General features: G+C 40.5%; 1 protein-coding gene across 1 annotated transcript in view; it reads right to left on the bottom strand.

Annotated features, from left to right (window-relative positions):
- Window positions 1-19,228, bottom strand: part of SH3BP1 (SH3 domain binding protein 1) — a 64,881-nt gene that overhangs the window by 8,139 nt on the left and 37,514 nt on the right. The window contains exons 9-14 of the mRNA XM_063426520.1: window positions 15,639-15,729; window positions 9,513-9,652; window positions 9,081-9,192; window positions 7,736-7,817; window positions 7,573-7,653; window positions 7,084-7,197 (exon numbers count right to left, since the gene is read on the bottom strand). Of these exons, the coding sequence (XP_063282590.1) occupies window positions 7,084-7,197; window positions 7,573-7,653; window positions 7,736-7,817; window positions 9,081-9,192; window positions 9,513-9,652; window positions 15,639-15,729 (620 nt within the window). The remainder of the gene's footprint in view (window positions 1-7,083; window positions 7,198-7,572; window positions 7,654-7,735; window positions 7,818-9,080; window positions 9,193-9,512; window positions 9,653-15,638; window positions 15,730-19,228) is intronic.

Genomic DNA, 19,228 nt, shown 5'->3' with positions numbered 1-19,228 from the left:
TGTTTTAGTGGTTATTTAGGCATTTATGAGTAGTTTGATATTGTGGCTATTTGTCTAGGAGACCCACACCCTTGTCTTTTTTTCTTATGAGGATTTTGAGATATTTTTATTTTTCCTGGGTGAATGTAAGTTTTATTCATATGTACGTATCCATTTCCCCCCTATTTTTGAGTGTGAATAAGTATTGTGATTATTGTCCCAATTAGGTCTGCAATCAGACCAAATATTCTTGACCAGGCACTCCTTACCTTGTCTATACCACACTATTAACTCTAGGTCATCTACATGTGTCAGCTCTTGCTCTAATATATACCATTCTTAATTTTTCAGAGTTATCATTTGAAGTATTTGAGTCAGAAGGTTCACGTTTTGGTATCTACTCAATTTCAGGAAACCCATCCCTCCCTGTATTTTCTTGCAATATAGTATTTTTCTCAAAATGCTTGTTTTTTTTCTGCAAATATAAATTTTTCAACCAATGACTGGAATTGATGTACATATTCCTCTGGAGCTTTTAGTGGTATCATTTTAAAATTAATAAGTCAGTTTGGTAGTATATAAGATTTTATAATATTGATATTTCCCTTTCAAGAGATAAATAGATCCCTCCAGTCATTTAGTTGATGGGCTAAATCCCTGATCAGCACAGAATAATTAACTTCTGCTATATCTATTTTTGGAGGGATTGTTATTCCCAGATATTTTAGCCTAATTTTGGCCATTGTAAATAAAAGTTTTTCATTAATATGTTTAATTCTCTTAATTCCATTGCAAATGTTAGGGATTGGGTCTTCTCTAAATTTAATTTGCAATTAGATAATTGTTTATTATTTCCAATAGGGCTTCCACTGATTTCTGTGACGACGTTAGCGTTAATGTTATGTCATCTGCATAAGCAGAGATTTTACATCACAAATTTTCCCTTTTATTTTGGGTCTTATCTACACTTCTGTAATAGGGTTTCAAGTGTCATTATATACAGCAAGGAAGCCAAAGGGCATCCCTACCTAGTACCATTTTTGTATGCAGTCTTTCCAAAATAAACCCTTGTCCCAAAACAGTAACAGATAGAGTGGTGTAAGTGGCCATTATTGCACCTATAGGAAGTTCACTAACTTTAAAGGCCCTCATGATCTCCTCTAAGAATATCCAGTTGACCCTGTTAAAGGCCTTTTTGGCATCCAGTGACAGGGACAACATGGGAACTCTTAGTCTCCACTCAGTATAATAAATCAAAAAATGTTTTGTATTATTATTTGCATATCAATTTTGGATAAAACCCACTTGTTTTTTATGTATTATGTGTGGGAGATTCATTGATTCACAATGTTGTTTTTGCTCTGTGATGAAAAAATGTCCGCAGCCAGTGGGTGGTTTTAATTGTGTTAAGGGAAAAATATCAAATTAGCACTTCACTTCAGGCTTTTGAAAAGTTTATTTATGAAATGTAATGATTTTTTTAAATTATGTATATAGATTTTGTGCAAAAAAATCACTCTTTTATATGTGGCCATGCAACCTAGTTGAGTTATACATGGTTATTGTCAGGATCGGGACAGGGATCCAACACGCAGGGTACAAAGAGTGGAAAGGTACGTATACCGGGCCTTAGAATGGCCGGACTAACGTACCGAGAGTAATAGAGAATAGTCAGAGACAAGCCGAGGTCGAGGGAACGAGAAGACAGATAAGCGAGAGACAAGCCGGGTCAAGGGATAACAGAGATAAGCAGGGTAGTACGACAAGCCGAGTCAAAACCAATAGAGCAAACTAGAATACCAGAGCACTGAGTGACTAGACAAGCTAGAACCACGACAGGGCAATGAGCTGAAGTGAGAAGTAAGCTTAAATACCCTGGCTCCGGATGGTAGACACGCCTCTGACAAGTACCGATTGGATATCGGACACTTGAGTGGCAGGTCGCTCGTGATAGCGTCATGACGTCACGTATTGAGCGTCCCGCTAGAAAAGGACGTGGATTCCTCGCGGTCGGTGTTTAAGTGACTGGATGAACCGCGAGGAACGAAGGAAACAGCTCGTTTGGACGGATAAACTACTAAGTCTCTACCTCTTTTAGAGGTAGAGACCTCAGGTACCCTGACAGTACCCCCCCTCTCAGATACGCCCACCGGGCGGAAGGAACCGGGACGAGATGGGAAGCGGAGGTGAAATGCTCTGCGAAGGCGAGAAGCATGAACGTCCTCCTGAGGTACCCAACTCCTCTCCTCAGGACCATATCCCCTCCAGTTGACCAGATATTGCAATTTTCCCCTTGAAATTCTGGAATCAATGATGGAGCTGACCTCGTACTCCTCCCGACCCTCCACCTGAACAGGACGAGGTGAGGAAACCTTAGAGGAGAATTTGTTGCAAATAAGAGGTTTCAACAAGGAGACATGAAAAGAGTTAGGAATGCGTAAGGCAGGTGGCAGAGCAAGGCGATACGCAACCGGGTTGATACGAGTGAGAACCCTGTAAGGACCTATGTAGCGAGGAGCAAATTTCATAGATGGAACTTTTAGGCGAATATTCTTAGTACTCAGCCACACCCTATCCCCAGGAACAAAGACAGGAGCCGCTCTTCTATGCTTGTCAGCGTGTTTCTTGAATAACGAGGAATTATGTAACAGAATTTGCCGAGTCTGATCCCATAATTTCTTCAGGTTGGCGACATGATCATCAACCGACGGTATCCCCTGAGAAGAGGAAACCGAAGGAAAAATTGAAGGATGAAAGCCATAGTTCATGAAGAAAGGGCTAGAACGAGTTGAATCACAAACAAGGTTATTGTGTGCGAACTCCGCCCAAGGAATCAAACCGACCCAATCGTCCTGGTGTTCGGAAACAAAGCAACGTAGATACTGCTCGATCTTTTGATTGGTACGTTCAGCAGCTCCGTTAGACAGAGGGTGATAGGCAGAGGAGAAGTTCAATTTGATTCCCATTTGAGAACAAAAGGATCTCCAGAAACGTGAGACAAATTGAGAACCTCTATCAGAAACAATCTCCGAAGGAATCCCATGTAGGCGAAAAACCTCTCTCGCAAAAATCTCTGCCAATTCAGGAGAAGTCGGAAGTTTAGGTAATGGCACGAAATGGGCCATCTTAGTAAATCTATCCACCACCGTGAGAATAACAGTCTGTCTCTTGGAAGCAGGCAAATCTACGATAAAGTCTATGGACAAACAGGACCAAGGTCTCTCAGGAATGTCCAAGGGGTGTAACAGACCACAAGGAGATGTATGAGGTTGTTTAGTCTTGGCACAAGTCTCACAAGCTGCGACGAACTCCTCAATATCTTTTCGTAGTGAAGACCACCAGAAATCCTTGGATATCAGAGAGTATGTCTTGCGAATACCAGGATGGCCAGCTACTTTACTTTCGTGAAAACATTGTAAGAGCTCCAGTTGGAGTTCAGGAGGGACAAAGTTTCTTCCCTCAGGAGTGTTTCCGGGTGCCAGATGTTGTGACTTCAAGATCTGGTCAAGTAGCGGAGAATGGATTTTGAGACTGGTATTAGCAATAATATTGCATTTGGGTACAATGGAGGACAAAAGTGGTTCAACTGAAGCAGAAGGCTCATATTGGCGAGATAGCGCATCGGCTTTAGAATTCTTTGACCCAGGTCTGTAAGTCAGAACGTAATTGAAATGGGTAAGAAATAACGACCAACGAGCCTGCCTGGAGGACAAACGCTTGGCCTCTCCGATATAAGACAAATTTTTGTGGTCCGTTAGAATGGTAACAGGATGTAATGTACCTTCCAATAAATGTCTCCACTCTTTCAAAGCCTTGATAACCGCTAGTAATTCTCTGTCACCAATGTCATATCTGCTCTCTGTACCAGACAATTTTTTAGAGAAAAATCCACATGGATGTAATGGTTTATCAACACCCAACCTTTGAGATAGGACAGCACCTAAACCAGTCTCTGATGCGTCTACCTCAAGTAGGAAAGGCAGGGAAGTGTCGGGGTGAACTAAAATTGGAGCGGAAGCGAAAAGCTCCTTGAGAGTTTTGAACGCAAGAAGAGCTTCAGTAGTCCAATTCTTAGTATCAGCCCCCTGTTTGGTCATATTGGTGATAGGCGCGATAATTGAAGAATAACCCTTAATAAAGCGCCTATAATAATTAGAAAAACCAATAAATCTCTGTACGGCCTTAAGACCTTTGGGTAAAGGCCACTCTAGAATGGACTGGAGCTTATCCGGATCCATCTTAAATCCCTCCCCAGAGATCACATAGCCGAGAAAGGTTACCTGGGTTTGATCAAAGCTACATTTCTCCAACTTGCAGTACAAGCCATGCTGGAGAAGCTTGTGCAAAACCCTCCTGACTTGCTTGTGATGAGTCTCAATCTCACTAGAATGTATGAGTATATCATCTAGGTATACAATGACGCAATCTTGCTGAAATTCCCTAAGAACCTCATTTATCAGATCCTGGAATACAGCTGGTGCATTGCATAACCCAAAAGGCATAACTGTATATTCATAGTGGCCATATCGAGTATTGAATGCCGTCATCCACTCATGTCCCTGCTGGATTCTCACCAAGTTATATGCCCCTCTGAGATCTAACTTGGTGAAAATTGTAGAGCCCTTCAAACGATCGAAGAGTTCGGTGATAAAGGGAATCGGGTAGGCATTTTTAATGGTTATCTTATTTAGGCCTCGATAATCAATACAAGGTCTTAAAGAACCATCCTTTTTAACAAAAAAAAATCCAGCCCCGGCAGGAGAGGAGGACCTCCTAATGAATCCCTTGTCTAAATTTTCGTGAATATACTCCTCTAGAACTGAGTTCTCTTTCGTAGATAACGGGTATACATGACCTCTGGGTGGCATGGTACCAGGGAGTAGAGTAATTTTGCAATCAAAGGACCTGTGTGGGGGTAAGGTATCGGCTTTCTTTTTGTCAAATACTGCCTTTAAATCTAGATACTGAGGCGGAATTTGTGTCTCTGTAGGATTGTCAGAGTTAGCCGAGGTGTTGGTTAAGCAGAGAGGTGAGACCTTCCGCAAGCATTTCTCTTGACAATTCTGTCCCCATGAAACTATCTCCCCTGACTCCCAATTAATAATAGGGTTATGTCTCCTCAACCAGGAGTACCCCAGGACTATGGGAATAGACGGAGAAGAAATGAGCAGTAAGGATATGTCCTCTCTATGTAGGATGCCAACAGTTAAGTTAATCGGTATGGTCTCACGGAAAATAACAGGCTCAAGTAACGGTCTACCATCGATGGCCTCAACAGCCAGTGGTGTCTCTTTTAACTGGGATGGAATAGCATGCTTGGCAGCAAAACCCTGATCTATAAAGCTCTCAGCAGCTCCAGAATCGATTAGTGCCATAGTCTTTACTACTCCCTTTTCCCACTTTAAAGAAACGGGTAACAGAAGCCTGAGCTCTTTGTAGTTGTGAATAGAGGACAAAGTAGAAACACCCAAGGCCTGTCCTCTAGAGAAACTTAGGTGCGAGCGTTTCCCGAACGATTAGGACAATTTAGGCGTAAATGACCTCTGACTCCACAATACATACATAAACCCTCCCTTCTCCTGTACTGTCTCTCCCTCTCTGTGAGATGAGTACTGCCTATCTGCATAGGTTCAGGAATACGTAAGTCCTCGAACTCAGAATTTTGAAAGGTAGGCGCTAGTTTAAAGGAGGGTCTACGGGTCCTATCTCGAGTGTTCTGCCTCTCTCTTAGGCGTTCATCAATACGAGATATAAAAGAAATTAAATCCTCCAAATTCTCAGGGAGTTCTCTAGTAGCGACCTCGTCAAGAATTACATCTGATAACCCATTCAGAAACACATCTATATAAGCCTGTTCGTTCCACTTAACTTCTGCCGCCAAGGACCTGAACTCTAGTGCATAATCCACAAGTGTTCGATTGTCCTGTCTAAGGCGCAACAGTAATCTAGCTGCATTGACCTTTCTACCAGGAGGGTCAAAAGTTCTTCTAAACGCAGCTACAAAGGCATTATAATTATAGACTAGTGGATTATCATTCTCCCATAAAGGATTGGCCCATCTCAGAGCTTTCTCAATGAGTAAAGTAATAACAAATCCAACCTTCGCTCTATCTGTAGGATAAGAGCGGGGTTGTAATTCGAAATGGATGCTAATCTGGTTCAGAAAGCCACGACACTTCTCCGGTGACCCGCCATAACGTACTGGTGGGGTAATACGGGAAGAAGCACCTACAGTGGCTACCTCTAGACCTGAGACTGCAGGAGAAATAGAAGGAGTACGTGTCTCCTCAGGTGGGTTACTAGCACGAGACAAAAGTGCCTGTAGTGCTAGTGCCATCTGATCCATCCTATGCTCCATGGCGTCAAACCTGGGATCAGAAGAACCAAGCTGACTGTTTGTACCTGCAGGATCCATTGGCCCTGTCGTAATGTCAGGATCGGGACAGGGATCCAACACGCAGGGTACAAAGAGTGGAAAGGTACGTATACCGGGCCTTAGAATGGCCGGACTAACGTACCGAGAGTAATAGAGAATAGTCAGAGACAAGCCGAGGTCGAGGGAACGAGAAGACAGATAAGCGAGAGACAAGCCGGGTCAAGGGATAACAGAGATAAGCAGGGTAGTACGACAAGCCGAGTCAAAACCAATAGAGCAAACTAGAATACCAGAGCACTGAGTGACTAGACAAGCTAGAACCACGACAGGGCAATGAGCTGAAGTGAGAAGTAAGCTTAACCCCTTAAGGACCAAACTTCTGGAATAAAAGGGAATCATGACGTGTCACACACGTCATGTGTCCTTAAGGGGTTAAATACCCTGGCTCCGGATGGTAGACACGCCTCTGACAAGTACCGATTGGATATCGGACACTTGAGTGGCAGGTCGCTCGTGATAGCGTCATGACGTCACGTATTGAGCGTCCCGCTAGAAAAGGACGTGGATTCCTCGCGGTCGGTGTTTAAGTGACTGGATGAACCGCGAGGAATGAAGGAAACAGCTCGTTTGGACGGATAAACTACTAAGTCTCTACCTCTTTTAGAGGTAGAGACCTCAGGTACCCTGACAGTTATAAATTCCACGCATACTATTAAATGAAAACATACCCGTTACACTTAGCCCACAGCAGGTTGGGACCCAGCACAATTGCAATGTTACTGGGTGTCATCTTATTCACTTCTTGATGCTCTGACAATTTTGCCAAAAATTTAATGAGATATCTAGAAGGTGACAAAAACAAATGCATGAGTAAATCATTTTCAGTAATCGGTATTACATCAATGGTTTATAATGTAAGGTGCCAGTGACACACACACACTAAACTCTACTACATACATATCTCAATTTAGCAACCCTCTATAAATATACAAATATGATAACTAACATGCCACATGGAAAATCCCATTCCAGGTTTCTCTATATCCATTTTTATTAAATGGTAGTATACTTCCAGCTCACAAAACAACAACGTAAGCTTATTCAATCGTAAAAACTCAAAACTATATTAGTAATATGCCTAAAATTAAGATATATATTGTAAGGGCTCACTGTGTTTTTAACATTAGAAAAATAATTCTTTTTTTAATTTCCCATACCGGAGGTTGTTATAATTTTCAGCCGGTAACTGCTTGCAGACCTCTTTGTAACTTTCTGCACGTTTCTCAGGCTCTTTGATGCTGAAAAGAAAAAATATGGTAAACAGACATCCACATGAAGCTGGAGAGTACTTTGACTTGAGAACTTGTTTATGTCTACTACCTGGCAGCTTTCAACCAATCATCGAAGAGTTCAGAGGTCATTAGAGGTTCAGGAAGTTCTCTCAAGTACGATTTCAAGGCACCTGTAATTAATTGATTTTCTTAGCAGTCACGGTTATTGTGTGGCATTTATTTTGAAAAATTAAAGATGGTACAGGAATTGGTACAAATTGATGATAAATGTTTGCTTTACCCACCCCTTCTTTCTCCATTCTTTGCACCTCCTAACAGTAAATGCCTTCACTTAAATTGTGTTATTTAATCAATTCCTGTTTGGAGACCTTTCGTCAAGCTAGAAAAAGGCTCTTATTTAAGCCAAAAATGCTATTTGTGTGCTTCCTGCTAGTAAATAAAATGACACTATGTTATTTTTGGAGAGTGCCGGACCACTCTTTTTTATCTGGCCTTCCTTTTACCCACCGAACAAGCCAACAGAAAAAAAATAGGGAAACTTAATTTTCAAGTAGAACTTACCCTGCCCTCTTTCCTCCTGTTTCTATCTTACTTTATGACATTCTTCTCTAGCTGCCTAAGCTCTGACTTAATTACCTTCTCATACCCTTTACAACTTACCAGTGACTGCAATTATCCTTTAAAGGACAAATGCCAATACATTTTCACTTATATTTTTTTTTTAAAGTTGTTTTTTTATTCATGTATTTTGATTTTTTTTTTTTTTTAAACTAATTTAACTTTTTTTGTCTGTGCAGCCATGTTAGGTCAAACTCTACTGTTATCTGACCAACTGCTGTGAAACCTAACTTGCCTGCTGCTGTGATAGTTCTATGTGTATCTGCAGCAGCCGTGAAGTTGTTTCTATGTTTTAATGCTGATCAAGAGTCTTCAGCAACCCATCCCCTCTGTGCTCCTTCGGCTATTGAGGAAGTATTAGCCTGAGCAGCTGTGATTGGCTGAGAGTGGTAGACGTCTGCTTTTAGCCTATCAGAGTGTCAACTACAGGTATGAATGGATATAACTACAAGAAAGTGTGTAAGTTCAGCCACACCTCCAGTAGGGGCCAGGCTGTGTAAAGCCAGTGATCCTTTTTAAGTGTTTAACAGCTCAAAAATGGTTTAACGTTGAAAGGAGGGACAGTGCCAGGGTACTACAGGCACTATAACCAATTCAATGAGATGGAATGGTTATAGTGCCTACAGTGTCCCTTTAAGCATCTCACAGGTAGTTGGGTGGTCACTGGATTTTGTTGTGCCTGAAGATCACAGCTTGAATAGAGAAGACATCTTAAAGGTTTCTCATATCGGTATATTAGAATAGAAATCTGTCCCTTCACATCATGAAAGATCTGGTAGTTTTACAAACACATTCAGTGTCAGACTAATACTCACCTGCCACAGCATGAGGCTCAGATGTGAATTCCGCCAGATCACTGGTGCCTGCACCTAAACTGGCTTTGAGTTTCTTCAGCATTGAGGCTCCAGCAGCCAATCGAAAGAGACCCTGAACAAGGAAAGGTTAGTCCTACATGAATCCTCACATTATATAATTGTGACTAATGAGGATCATCAGCACTATGAGGATGGATGTTACAATATCACCTATGCTATATTTGCATGTACAGATAGTAATAACAAACACATACACACAAACAAGTCTAATGTAGCAACTCTGAATATTGTTTTTCCACATAAATATGCAACACACAATGTTATCTACAAACAAACACATAGTTCTGTACACCCAAAACGCTAATACATTCTACGCCACTATCATAAAATTACAACCCCAAACTCTCGTTTGAACAAGCTGCATGAACACACCTCTTCATGCATTCCCTCTGTTAGCAGCATTTTGACACAGGCAGATATTGGAACTGCTATCTCACAGTCAAACTTAGACAAATGTGTCTCCAGGGGTACTCCATAAACTTCTGCAGGGGTCTTCTCCACCGGGGAACGAACTGCAAATAGAATGGATGGAATGAATCCAGTACTGATGACAGAATAGAACACAATCATCTGAAACATCAGGGAGATTACAAAAGAGGGAACGGAAATAGCAGAATCAAACTGGATGGTTAACACGTGCTATAGACAGAGAATGAGAGCAGGTATCCGAGGTCATATTTATCAAGCACAAACTGGTATAACTCTGAAGAAATTGTGAAATTCAGGCAATCACTATAAGATCCAATTAAACTTTCTTGCAAATATCACCAAAACCGTTTGCCAATATTTCTATGGTTTTGCCCTGAGAAGAATTTTCCCAGTGGCACTGGATGATGTCAAAGGAGTTGAAGAGAGTTAAAATGGAAATTTTAAATGGTACATGATTTTGTATGGAATACATACAAGCTGCCTTGCGGTCTGGTTTTTTAATTTGTTTTTTTAATTTATTTTGTGCCATTCTTCTCTGCTCCTGTTCTTGGATCCCTGTTGTTTAACAATCACCTATAACCCTTTTTCAAGAAGACACAACATTTTATTTAAAATTTATATTAAAGATTTAGGAAATTACATCTTAATCCAGTTCAGACAAGGCAAACTCAAGGCAAACATGCTTTATTTACGATGACTACCAGATGCAAAGGATGGAGCTTATAACAATGATTGACAGGGAGCTAAGATGGAGGCAACCAGCTGCAGAATAAAAAAGGTATAGATGTCTATATTTAATTATATTTTTTAAACTTCACAATTTATTTGTTCAATATAGGCATAAACATTATATTAAAAATCCTAGTGACAGTTTTCCTTTAAAATCTCTATTAATAATTCAGAGTATAGAATCTATGATAATATGGTTTTGCTCCTGCTGTCAGTGTTTATGTTTCCGTATCACATTATCTTGACAAAACTGTATCCATTGTTCTCCATCTCTGTCTCTACAGAAGCAGGTAGCATGAATCATATGAGGCTGTATGCATTCCCAGAACTGCTGACAAAACCATTTCTGATAGGAGATCAATGTTTTCCAGATTCTTATAGCAGTGAAAGAAATGTCTGGGGAGCTTGGCAAATGTTTACACACTCTAATAAAACACTATCTAAAAGATAATTTGTATGGTTTGAAGCAAATGCATATCAGCAAAAGGCAGATCATATGAAAAAATGTAGGCAAACAAATGACTGTTTATACACCTTAACTCTGTTACATAGAAACATAGAAACATAGAATGTGACGGCAGATAAGAACCATTCGGCCCATCTAGTCTGCCCAGTTTTCTAAATACTTTCATTAGTCCCTGACCTTATCTTATAGTTAGGATAGCCTTATGCCTATCCCACGCATGCTTAAACTCCCTCACTGTGTTAACCTCTACCACTTCAGCTGGAAGGCTATTCCATGCATCCACTACCCTCTCAGTAAAGTAATACTTCCTTCAATTTTTAAACCTTTGCCCCTCTAATTTAAGACTATGTCCTCTTGTTGTGGTAGTTCTCCTTCTTTTAAATATAGTCTCCTCCTTTACTGTGTTGATTCCCTTTATGTATTTAAATGTTTCTATCATATCCCCCCCGTCTCGTCTTTCCTCCAAGCTATACATGTTAAGTTCCTTTAACCTTTCCTGGTAAGTTTTATCCTGCAATCCATGAACCAGTTTAGTAGCCCTTCTTTGAACTCTCTCTAAGGTATCAATATCCTTCTGAAGATAGGGTCTCCAGTACTGTGTACAGTACTCCAAGTGAGGTCTCACCAGTGTTCTGTACAATGGCATGAGCACTTCCCTCTTTCTACTGCTAATACCTCTCCCTATACAACCAAGCATTCTGCTAGCATTTCCTGCTGCTCTATTACATTGTCTGCCTACCTTTAAGTCATCAGAAATAATCACCCCTAAATCCCTTTCCTCAGATGTTGAGGTTAGGACTCTATCAAATATTCTGTACTCTGACCTTGGGTTTTTACGTCCAAGATGCATTATCTTGCACTTATCCACATTAAATGTCAGTTGCCACAACTCTGACCATTTTTCTAGCTTACCTAAATCATTTTCCATTTGGCTTATCCCTCCTGGAACATCAACCCTGTTACATATCTTAGTATCATCCGCAAAAAGACACACCTTACCATCAAGACCTTCTGCAATATCACTAATAAAAATATTAAAGAGAATGGGTCCAAGTACAGATCCCTGAGGTACCCCACTGGTGACAAGCCCAAGCTTCGAATATACTCTATTGACTACAACCCTCTGTTGCCTGTCACTCAGCCACTGCCTTACCCATTCAACAATATTGGAATCCAAACTCAAAGATTGTAGTTTGTTGATAAGCCTTCTATGTGCAACAGAGTCAAAAGCCTTACTGAAATCGAGGTAAGCAATGTCTACTGCACCACCCTGATCTATAATTTTAGTTACCCAATCAAAAAAATCAATAAGATTAGTTTGGCATGATCTCCCTGAAGTAAACCCATGTTGTCTCTGATCTTGAAATCCATGTGTTTTTAGATGTTCAACAATCCTATCCTTTAACATGGTTTCCATCACTTTCCCCACTGTTAATTAGCCTTCTTTTCATGTCTATATTATTTCAACATGTATCTAGGCTTTTTTCACAAACGTTGTGATATATTATAAATTAATGTAGTAATCATCTGTTTTTATAGAGTTAAATACACATATTTTAGTGTTGCTTTTCCAATATGTTTGCCAGACTCTCTCTCTCCTAAAATACGAAAGAAGAAAATATGAATAGCTATAAAAAAAATCTTGTATGCCTTTTTCAGTGAGTGCGTTAAACTGAGCATTAGAATGCACAGGAACATCTATTCCAGTAAAACACAGAAATGTCTGACAACGAATTAAATAAACCTGAAAGTAAATTAAACACTTAGCTTGCCACCTAGTGGTGAAAGTGTTTTTACGCTGCTACTTGTAAAAAAGGCTGTTCTTACAGGAACAACTCTACCAGTCTACTTATCGTAAAATCGCCTTAATCTCAATTAGTGACAAAAAACAGACATATTAGCTTGTCAACTCTCTAGCTTTGAAAATAAATTCAACAAACAGTGATAGAGTGATGGACAGTCTTACAATAGCCTACACAACACAATAGCCTTTATTTGAAAACATGTGTTAAAGGAGAGATGTCACTTCCCATGTTTTTTAATATTATGTTTAATTGTCCCTATATTTATCAAATATTTATTTGTGAGGTGTGAAAATTTTAATTAAATGTAGAAATATATACCCTTACATCCTGCAACTGTGCTCCTACATATTTGGTCCCTGTCGATAAATGTCTGTCTCTGTTCTTATATATAAAAAGGCATATAGAGAATAGGAAAATGAAGCAACATTTCTATTTCTCCTTTTCGTTTGTTTGCAATGTGTTGAAATTGATTACATTTGCTATATTTTTTATTTAAATATAGTTTTATTGGAAAGAGAAGTATCATATAACATCAGTGTTACAGATATTCAATGAACATTTAAAGAATTCACATCATATAAACATAAACAATTTCAAACTTATTGTAAATGTGTAAGTACAAGAGATATCAGAAAAACAGTATATATTCTGTATAAATGTGCTCAGCCTCTCCTTTATACTTTTTTCTTTTTATCTCCCCTTCCCCTCCCCTTCCTTTCAGTTTAGTAATTCTATTTCAGTATGTCTATTTATATGTTAGAACGAAATAGCAAGAAATCAATGGCTGTGGAAAAAAAAAGTGGGGGGAAGGTATTACTGGGGCAGGGGACCAGGTTAGAAGGCTAAGGAAAATGATAATGTTCAAGTGTTTAAAGGGACACTATAGGCTCCAAAAGAACTTTAGCTTAATGAAGCAGTGTATAGATCATGTCCATGCAGTCTCACTGCTCAATTCTCTGCCATTTTGCAGTTAAATGACTTTGTTTTTGCCACCCTAGTCACGCCTTCCTGCATGCGACTTACACAGCCTTCCTAAAAACTTCCTGTAAAGAGTCAGCTAATGTTTACAATTTCTTTATTGCAAATTCTAGTTAATTTAGCATTTCTTATCTGCTGCTCTGTTAATAGCGTGCTATATACTGCAGGAGTGTCCTATATATAATTAATGTGCAATTTAAAGAGCAGGAGATAAAAACTATTAAAATAAGTTACATCTGATTGAAAATGAAACCATTTTGTTTTTATGCAAGCTGTTTAAGTCACAGCCAGGGAAGTTGTGGCTAGGACAGTTTAAAGAGAAACAAAAGTGATTTAACTCCTAAATGGCAGATAATTGAGTAATGAGACTGCAAGGATATGGGGTATACACCAAAACTGTTTAATTAAGCTAAAGTTGTGTTGGTGACTATAGTGTCCCTCTAAGTTTGTATTCCATCCTTGCATGCCATATTTTGTTATGTGACGACAAGTTTTATCTGATCTTAGCTGACATTTCCTCCATACCTTTCTCATTACAGTATCAATTTTAGGGGTCCCTTCTTTCCCTTTCTTCGCAATACACAGCCTATTCAAACTGCATATTTTGCGACATAATAATGCAGTAGAGTTTAAGCGTGTGATTGAATAGTTGCCATTTAATAAAGCTAATGTTTATTTCAAGCATGTCTCTCAATATTTTAAAAAGCCTTTCCCAAAGGATTGATAGCACAGGGCACGTCCACCGCATATGGAAAAATGTACTGTGTGCTCCACATTTTGTCATATATAATGGGGATCTATTTCTAAACAATCTGGGTTAAGGTACCACCTAGACAGGTATTTGTATCCATTGTCTTTGATTGTAGTGAAGATTTGTAACAGTTAGTAAACTTTTTTGACCATGTGCCCTTTATCATATTCACATAATCTCTGGCATCTTGTTTTCTCTTGTTTATTAAGAAGCCCTGCATTGTTGATACCAATCCGGTCTCAGAGGAATTGTATTTATAAAGGCGTTCAAATTGGGTCATATGGCCAGATGCAATAAGGAGAGTTGTTAACCTCACTGACTGAACACATGTAAAACGATAATCAATGTTTCTAAGTCTAGATGCGGGGAAAGTATTCAATGAATACTGAAGTAGATTGGTCCTTCCTAGATGGTTCTCGACCAGTTTGGCATACCACAAAGGTTTGTTCCTGCAATCCAAGTTCTCAATTATCAACTGCCTGCGAGTCAGGCGATTGGGAGTCTCTTAATTGAAATTCAATATTTAAAAGGGAACGAGTCAGGGCTGTCCGTTATAACCTTTTCTGTTTGCACTCTATATTGAGCCACTAGCGACTGCAATTAGAGAGAATGTGAACATCTCAGGTATTAAATATGGTGCCACAGATTACAAAGTTAGTCTTTTTGCAGATGTTCTCCTTCTTTCTGTTTCCAATCCATGCCGTTTTTTACCCAATCTTTACAAACTAATCACAGATGTTTATAGAGTATCAGGCTATAAATTGAATCAAAATAAATGTGAAGGTATCAATATTTCAATCTCAGATGGGAACGTTATAAACTTTGCTCAATTCTTTAACTTTAAGGCCAATCTTCATGAACTAAATTATTTAGGCATGGTATTACCAGATTAAGACAATATCTCTATGTTTCTAGCTACCCACAACTACTCTCCAACAAAGGTATAGGAAGGTAACTCTGACTAAAACCAGTGTTTTCTTAAAACACAGTTTTTCGGTTGGAGTGACCCTTTAAGATAAAGGGGGCACAAGGAAAAGAAAACCAAAAGAATAAAAAATGGCAAGGCCACTTAAGTAACAGGACTACCGCTAGATAAAAAAAGAATGTGATATTCACTACCCCACCTCTACTTAAAAACAAATAATATAACTGCCGCAGCCAAACTTTGAAACACATAAACTATGGTACTAAAAATAACATTTCATTCTTTGTGATGCAATTTTTAGCTTCACAGTTTTAAAGATAACACCAAATAACTTAGATTCATGTGAATTAGACTCTCAAGTCAGTTTCTATCATGGATAACAGAACACGGCCACTTCACATGCTGACCTACTAACCTGATTCCTTTAAAGTGTCTCTGACCTCTTTGAGTGTATCAGTCAGGTGGGCAAGAGACTTTTTATGATACTCTGCTTGCAGTTCTAGCAGCTGTGAGTGAGAGGGGAAAAAGAGATAGTTAATATGTACAATACTGGATTTGCACTCTGTGGTATACAGATTTTTTCTGAGCCCTTATTAATAACCAGTGCTAATTTTGACAGTAATTTTTTATTTCGGTTTAGTCATAGTCTTTTAACTTAAATGTCATTTAGTTTTAGTCATTTTTTAGTCATCTGAATTGATTTAGTTTTAGTGGACTACAGGGAGTGCAGAATTATTAGGCAAATTAGTATTTTGACCACATCATCCTCTTTATGCATGTTGTCTTACTCCAAGCTGTATAGGCTCGAAAGCCTACTACCAATTAAGCATATTAGGTGATGTGCATCTCTGTAATGAGAAGGGGTGTGGTCTAATGACATCAACACCCTATATCAGGTGTGCATAATTATTAGGCAACTTCCTTTCCTTTGGCAAAATGGGTCAAAAGAAGGACTTGACAGGCTCAGAAAAGTCAAAAATAGTGAGATATCTTGCAGAGGGATGCAGCACTCTTAAAATTGCAAAGCTTCTGAAGCGTGATCATCGAACAATCAAGCGTTTCATTCAAAATAGTCAACAGGGTCGCAAGAAGCGTGTGGAAAAACCAAGGCGCAAAATAACTGCCCATGAACTGAGAAAAGTCAAGCGTGCAGCTGCCAAGATGCCACTTGCCACCAGTTTGGCCATATTTCAGAGCTGCAACATCACTGGAGTGCCCAAAAGCACAAGGTGTGCAATACTCAGAGACATGGCCAAGGTAAGAAAGGCTGAAAGACGACCACCACTGAACAAGACACACAAGCTGAAACGTCAAGACTGGGCCAAGAAATATCTCAAGACTGATTTTTCTAAGGTTTTATGGACTGATGAAATGAGAGTGAGTCTTGATGGGCCAGATGGATGGGCCCGTGGCTGGATTGGTAAAGGGCAGAGAGCTCCAGTCCGACTCAGACGCCAGCAAGGTGGAGGTGGAGTACTGGTTTGGGCTGGTATCATCAAAGATGAGCTTGTGGGGCCTTTTCGGGTTGAGGATGGAGTCAAGCTCAACTCCCAGTCCTACTGCCAGTTTCTGGAAGACACCTTCTTCAAGCAGTGGTACAGGAAGAAGTCTGCATCATTCAAGAAAAACATGATTTTCATGCAGGACAATGCTCCATCACACGCGTCCAAGTACTCCACAGCGTGGCTGGCAAGAGGGTATAAAAGAAGAAAATCTAATGACATGGCCTCCTTGTTCACCTGATCTGAACCCCATTGAGAACCTGTGGTCCATCATCAAATGTGAGATTTACAAGGAGGGAAAACAGTACACCTCTCTGAACAGTGCCTGGGAGGCTGTGGTTGTGTCAGGGTACCTGTGGTCTCTACCTCCGAAAGAGGTAGAGACTTAGCAGTTCCTTCATCCGGACGGTCTGATGGCTTCCTTCCTCGCGGTCTATCCGGTCGTGCAAAGCCGGCCGCGAGGGAGTGACTGCCTTTTACAGCATCACGTCCGGAAGTACGTCAGGACACTACCGGAACGACCTGTCAGTCTAATGCTGCAGGACCAATCAGGACGCCTCAGAGGCGTGGTTACTTTTCGGAACAGGGTATTTAACGGAGCTTCTCTCGTCAGCTCATTGCCCTGTCGTGGTTCTAGCTTGTTCTAGTCACTCAGTGCTTGTGTTCTGCTTATCCCCTTTGGTTTTGACCCGGCTTGTTTATTCTACTCTGCTTACCTCTGTATCCTTGATTCGGCTTGTCTCTCGCTCTCCTGCCTTCTGTTACCCTCGACCTCGGCTTGTCTTTGACTATTCTCTCAGTACTACTTATGTTAGTCCGGCCATTCTAAGGTCCGGTATACGTATCTGGCTACTGTTTGTACGCTGCGTGTTGGATCCCTGTCCCGATCCTGACATTACGACAGGGCCAATGGATCCTGCAAGTACAAACAGTCAGCTTGCTTCTCCTGATCCTAGGTTTGAAGCCATGGATCACAGAATGGATCAGATGGCACTTGCGCTACAGGCACTATTATCTCGTGCCAATAACCCACCAGAGGAGATACGTAATACCCCTATTTCTCCTGTCAGTTCAGGTTTAGAGGTAGCCACAGTGGGTGCTTCTTCTCGCATTACCCCCCCAGTACGCTATGGTGGGGCGCCTGAGAAGTGTCGTGGTTTTTTAAACCAAATTAGTATCCACTTTGAATTGCAACCTCGCTCCTATCCTACAGATAGGGCAAAGGTAGGATTTATTATCACCCTACTTATTGAGAAGGCTCTGAGATGGGCCAATCCACTATGGGAGAACGATAACCCATTAGTATATAACTATAACGCATTTGTAGCTGCTTTTAGAAGAACATTTGACCCTCCAGGTAGAAAGGTTAATGCAGCCAGATTACTGTTGCGCCTGAGACAGGAGAACCGAACACTTGTGGATTATGCACTAGAGTTCAGGTCTCTGGCGTCAGAAGTCAAGTGGAACGAGCCGGCGTATATGGATGTATTTTTGAATGGCCTATCTGATGTAATCCTTGATGAGGTTGCTACTAGAGAACTCCCTGAGAATTTAGAAGATTTAATTTCGTTCATCTCTTGTATAGATGAACGTTTAAGAGAGAGACAGAACACTCGAGAGAGGAATCGGAGACCTTCTTTTAGGTTAGCTCCCTCTTTTCCAAGTCCTGACTCCACGGTATCTTTGCTTCCTGAACCTATGCAGATAGGGTATACCTGCCTCTCTGAGGAGGAAAGACAGTACAGAAGAAGAGAGGGTTTGTGTATGTATTGTGGAGCCAAAGGTCATTTACTCTCGAACTGTTCTAACCGTCCGGGAAACGCTCGCACCTAAGTCTCTCTAGAGGACAGGCCTTGGGTGTTTCTATATTGTCCTCTACTCCTAATTATAAAGATCACAGGCTTCTGCTACCAGTTTCCTTGACTTGGGAAAGGGAAGTAGTAAGGGCTATGGCATTGATAGATTCCGGGGCTGCGGAGAATTTTATCGACCAGGCCTTTGCGAGTAAAAACAACATCCCAACCCAGCTAAGGGAGACACCCTTGGCCGTTGAGGCCATAGATGGTAGACCACTAATAGACCCTGTTATCTTTCGTGAAACCATACCCATTGATTTAAATGTTGGTATCCTACACGTGGAGAATCTCTTATGCTCATTTCGTCCCCTTCCGTTCCCATAGTTCTAGGGTACTCATGGTTGAAGAAACATAACCCTATTATTGATTGGGAGTTAGGGGAGATACTCTCGTGGGGCCAGGGCTGCCAGGATAGGTGTTTAAGCAAGGTTTCTCCCTTACCTAATATTAACATACCGGAGAATCCTACTCAGTCCACAGAAAGACAAATACCAGACCTTTACCTAGACTTAAAGGCAGTATTTGACAAGAAGAATGCCGATTCTTTGCCGCCACACAGGTAATTTGATTGTAAGATTAAGCTTTTACCAGGGACGATGCCTCCGAGGGGCCATGTATATCCTTTGTCTGTTCAGGAAAACTCGGTT

Source organism: Pelobates fuscus, chromosome 7 (genome assembly GCF_036172605.1).
Source record: "Pelobates fuscus isolate aPelFus1 chromosome 7, aPelFus1.pri, whole genome shotgun sequence".
Lineage (NCBI taxonomy): Eukaryota > Metazoa > Chordata > Amphibia > Anura > Pelobatidae > Pelobates > Pelobates fuscus.
This window is presented reverse-complemented; position numbering and strand designations above follow the sequence as displayed.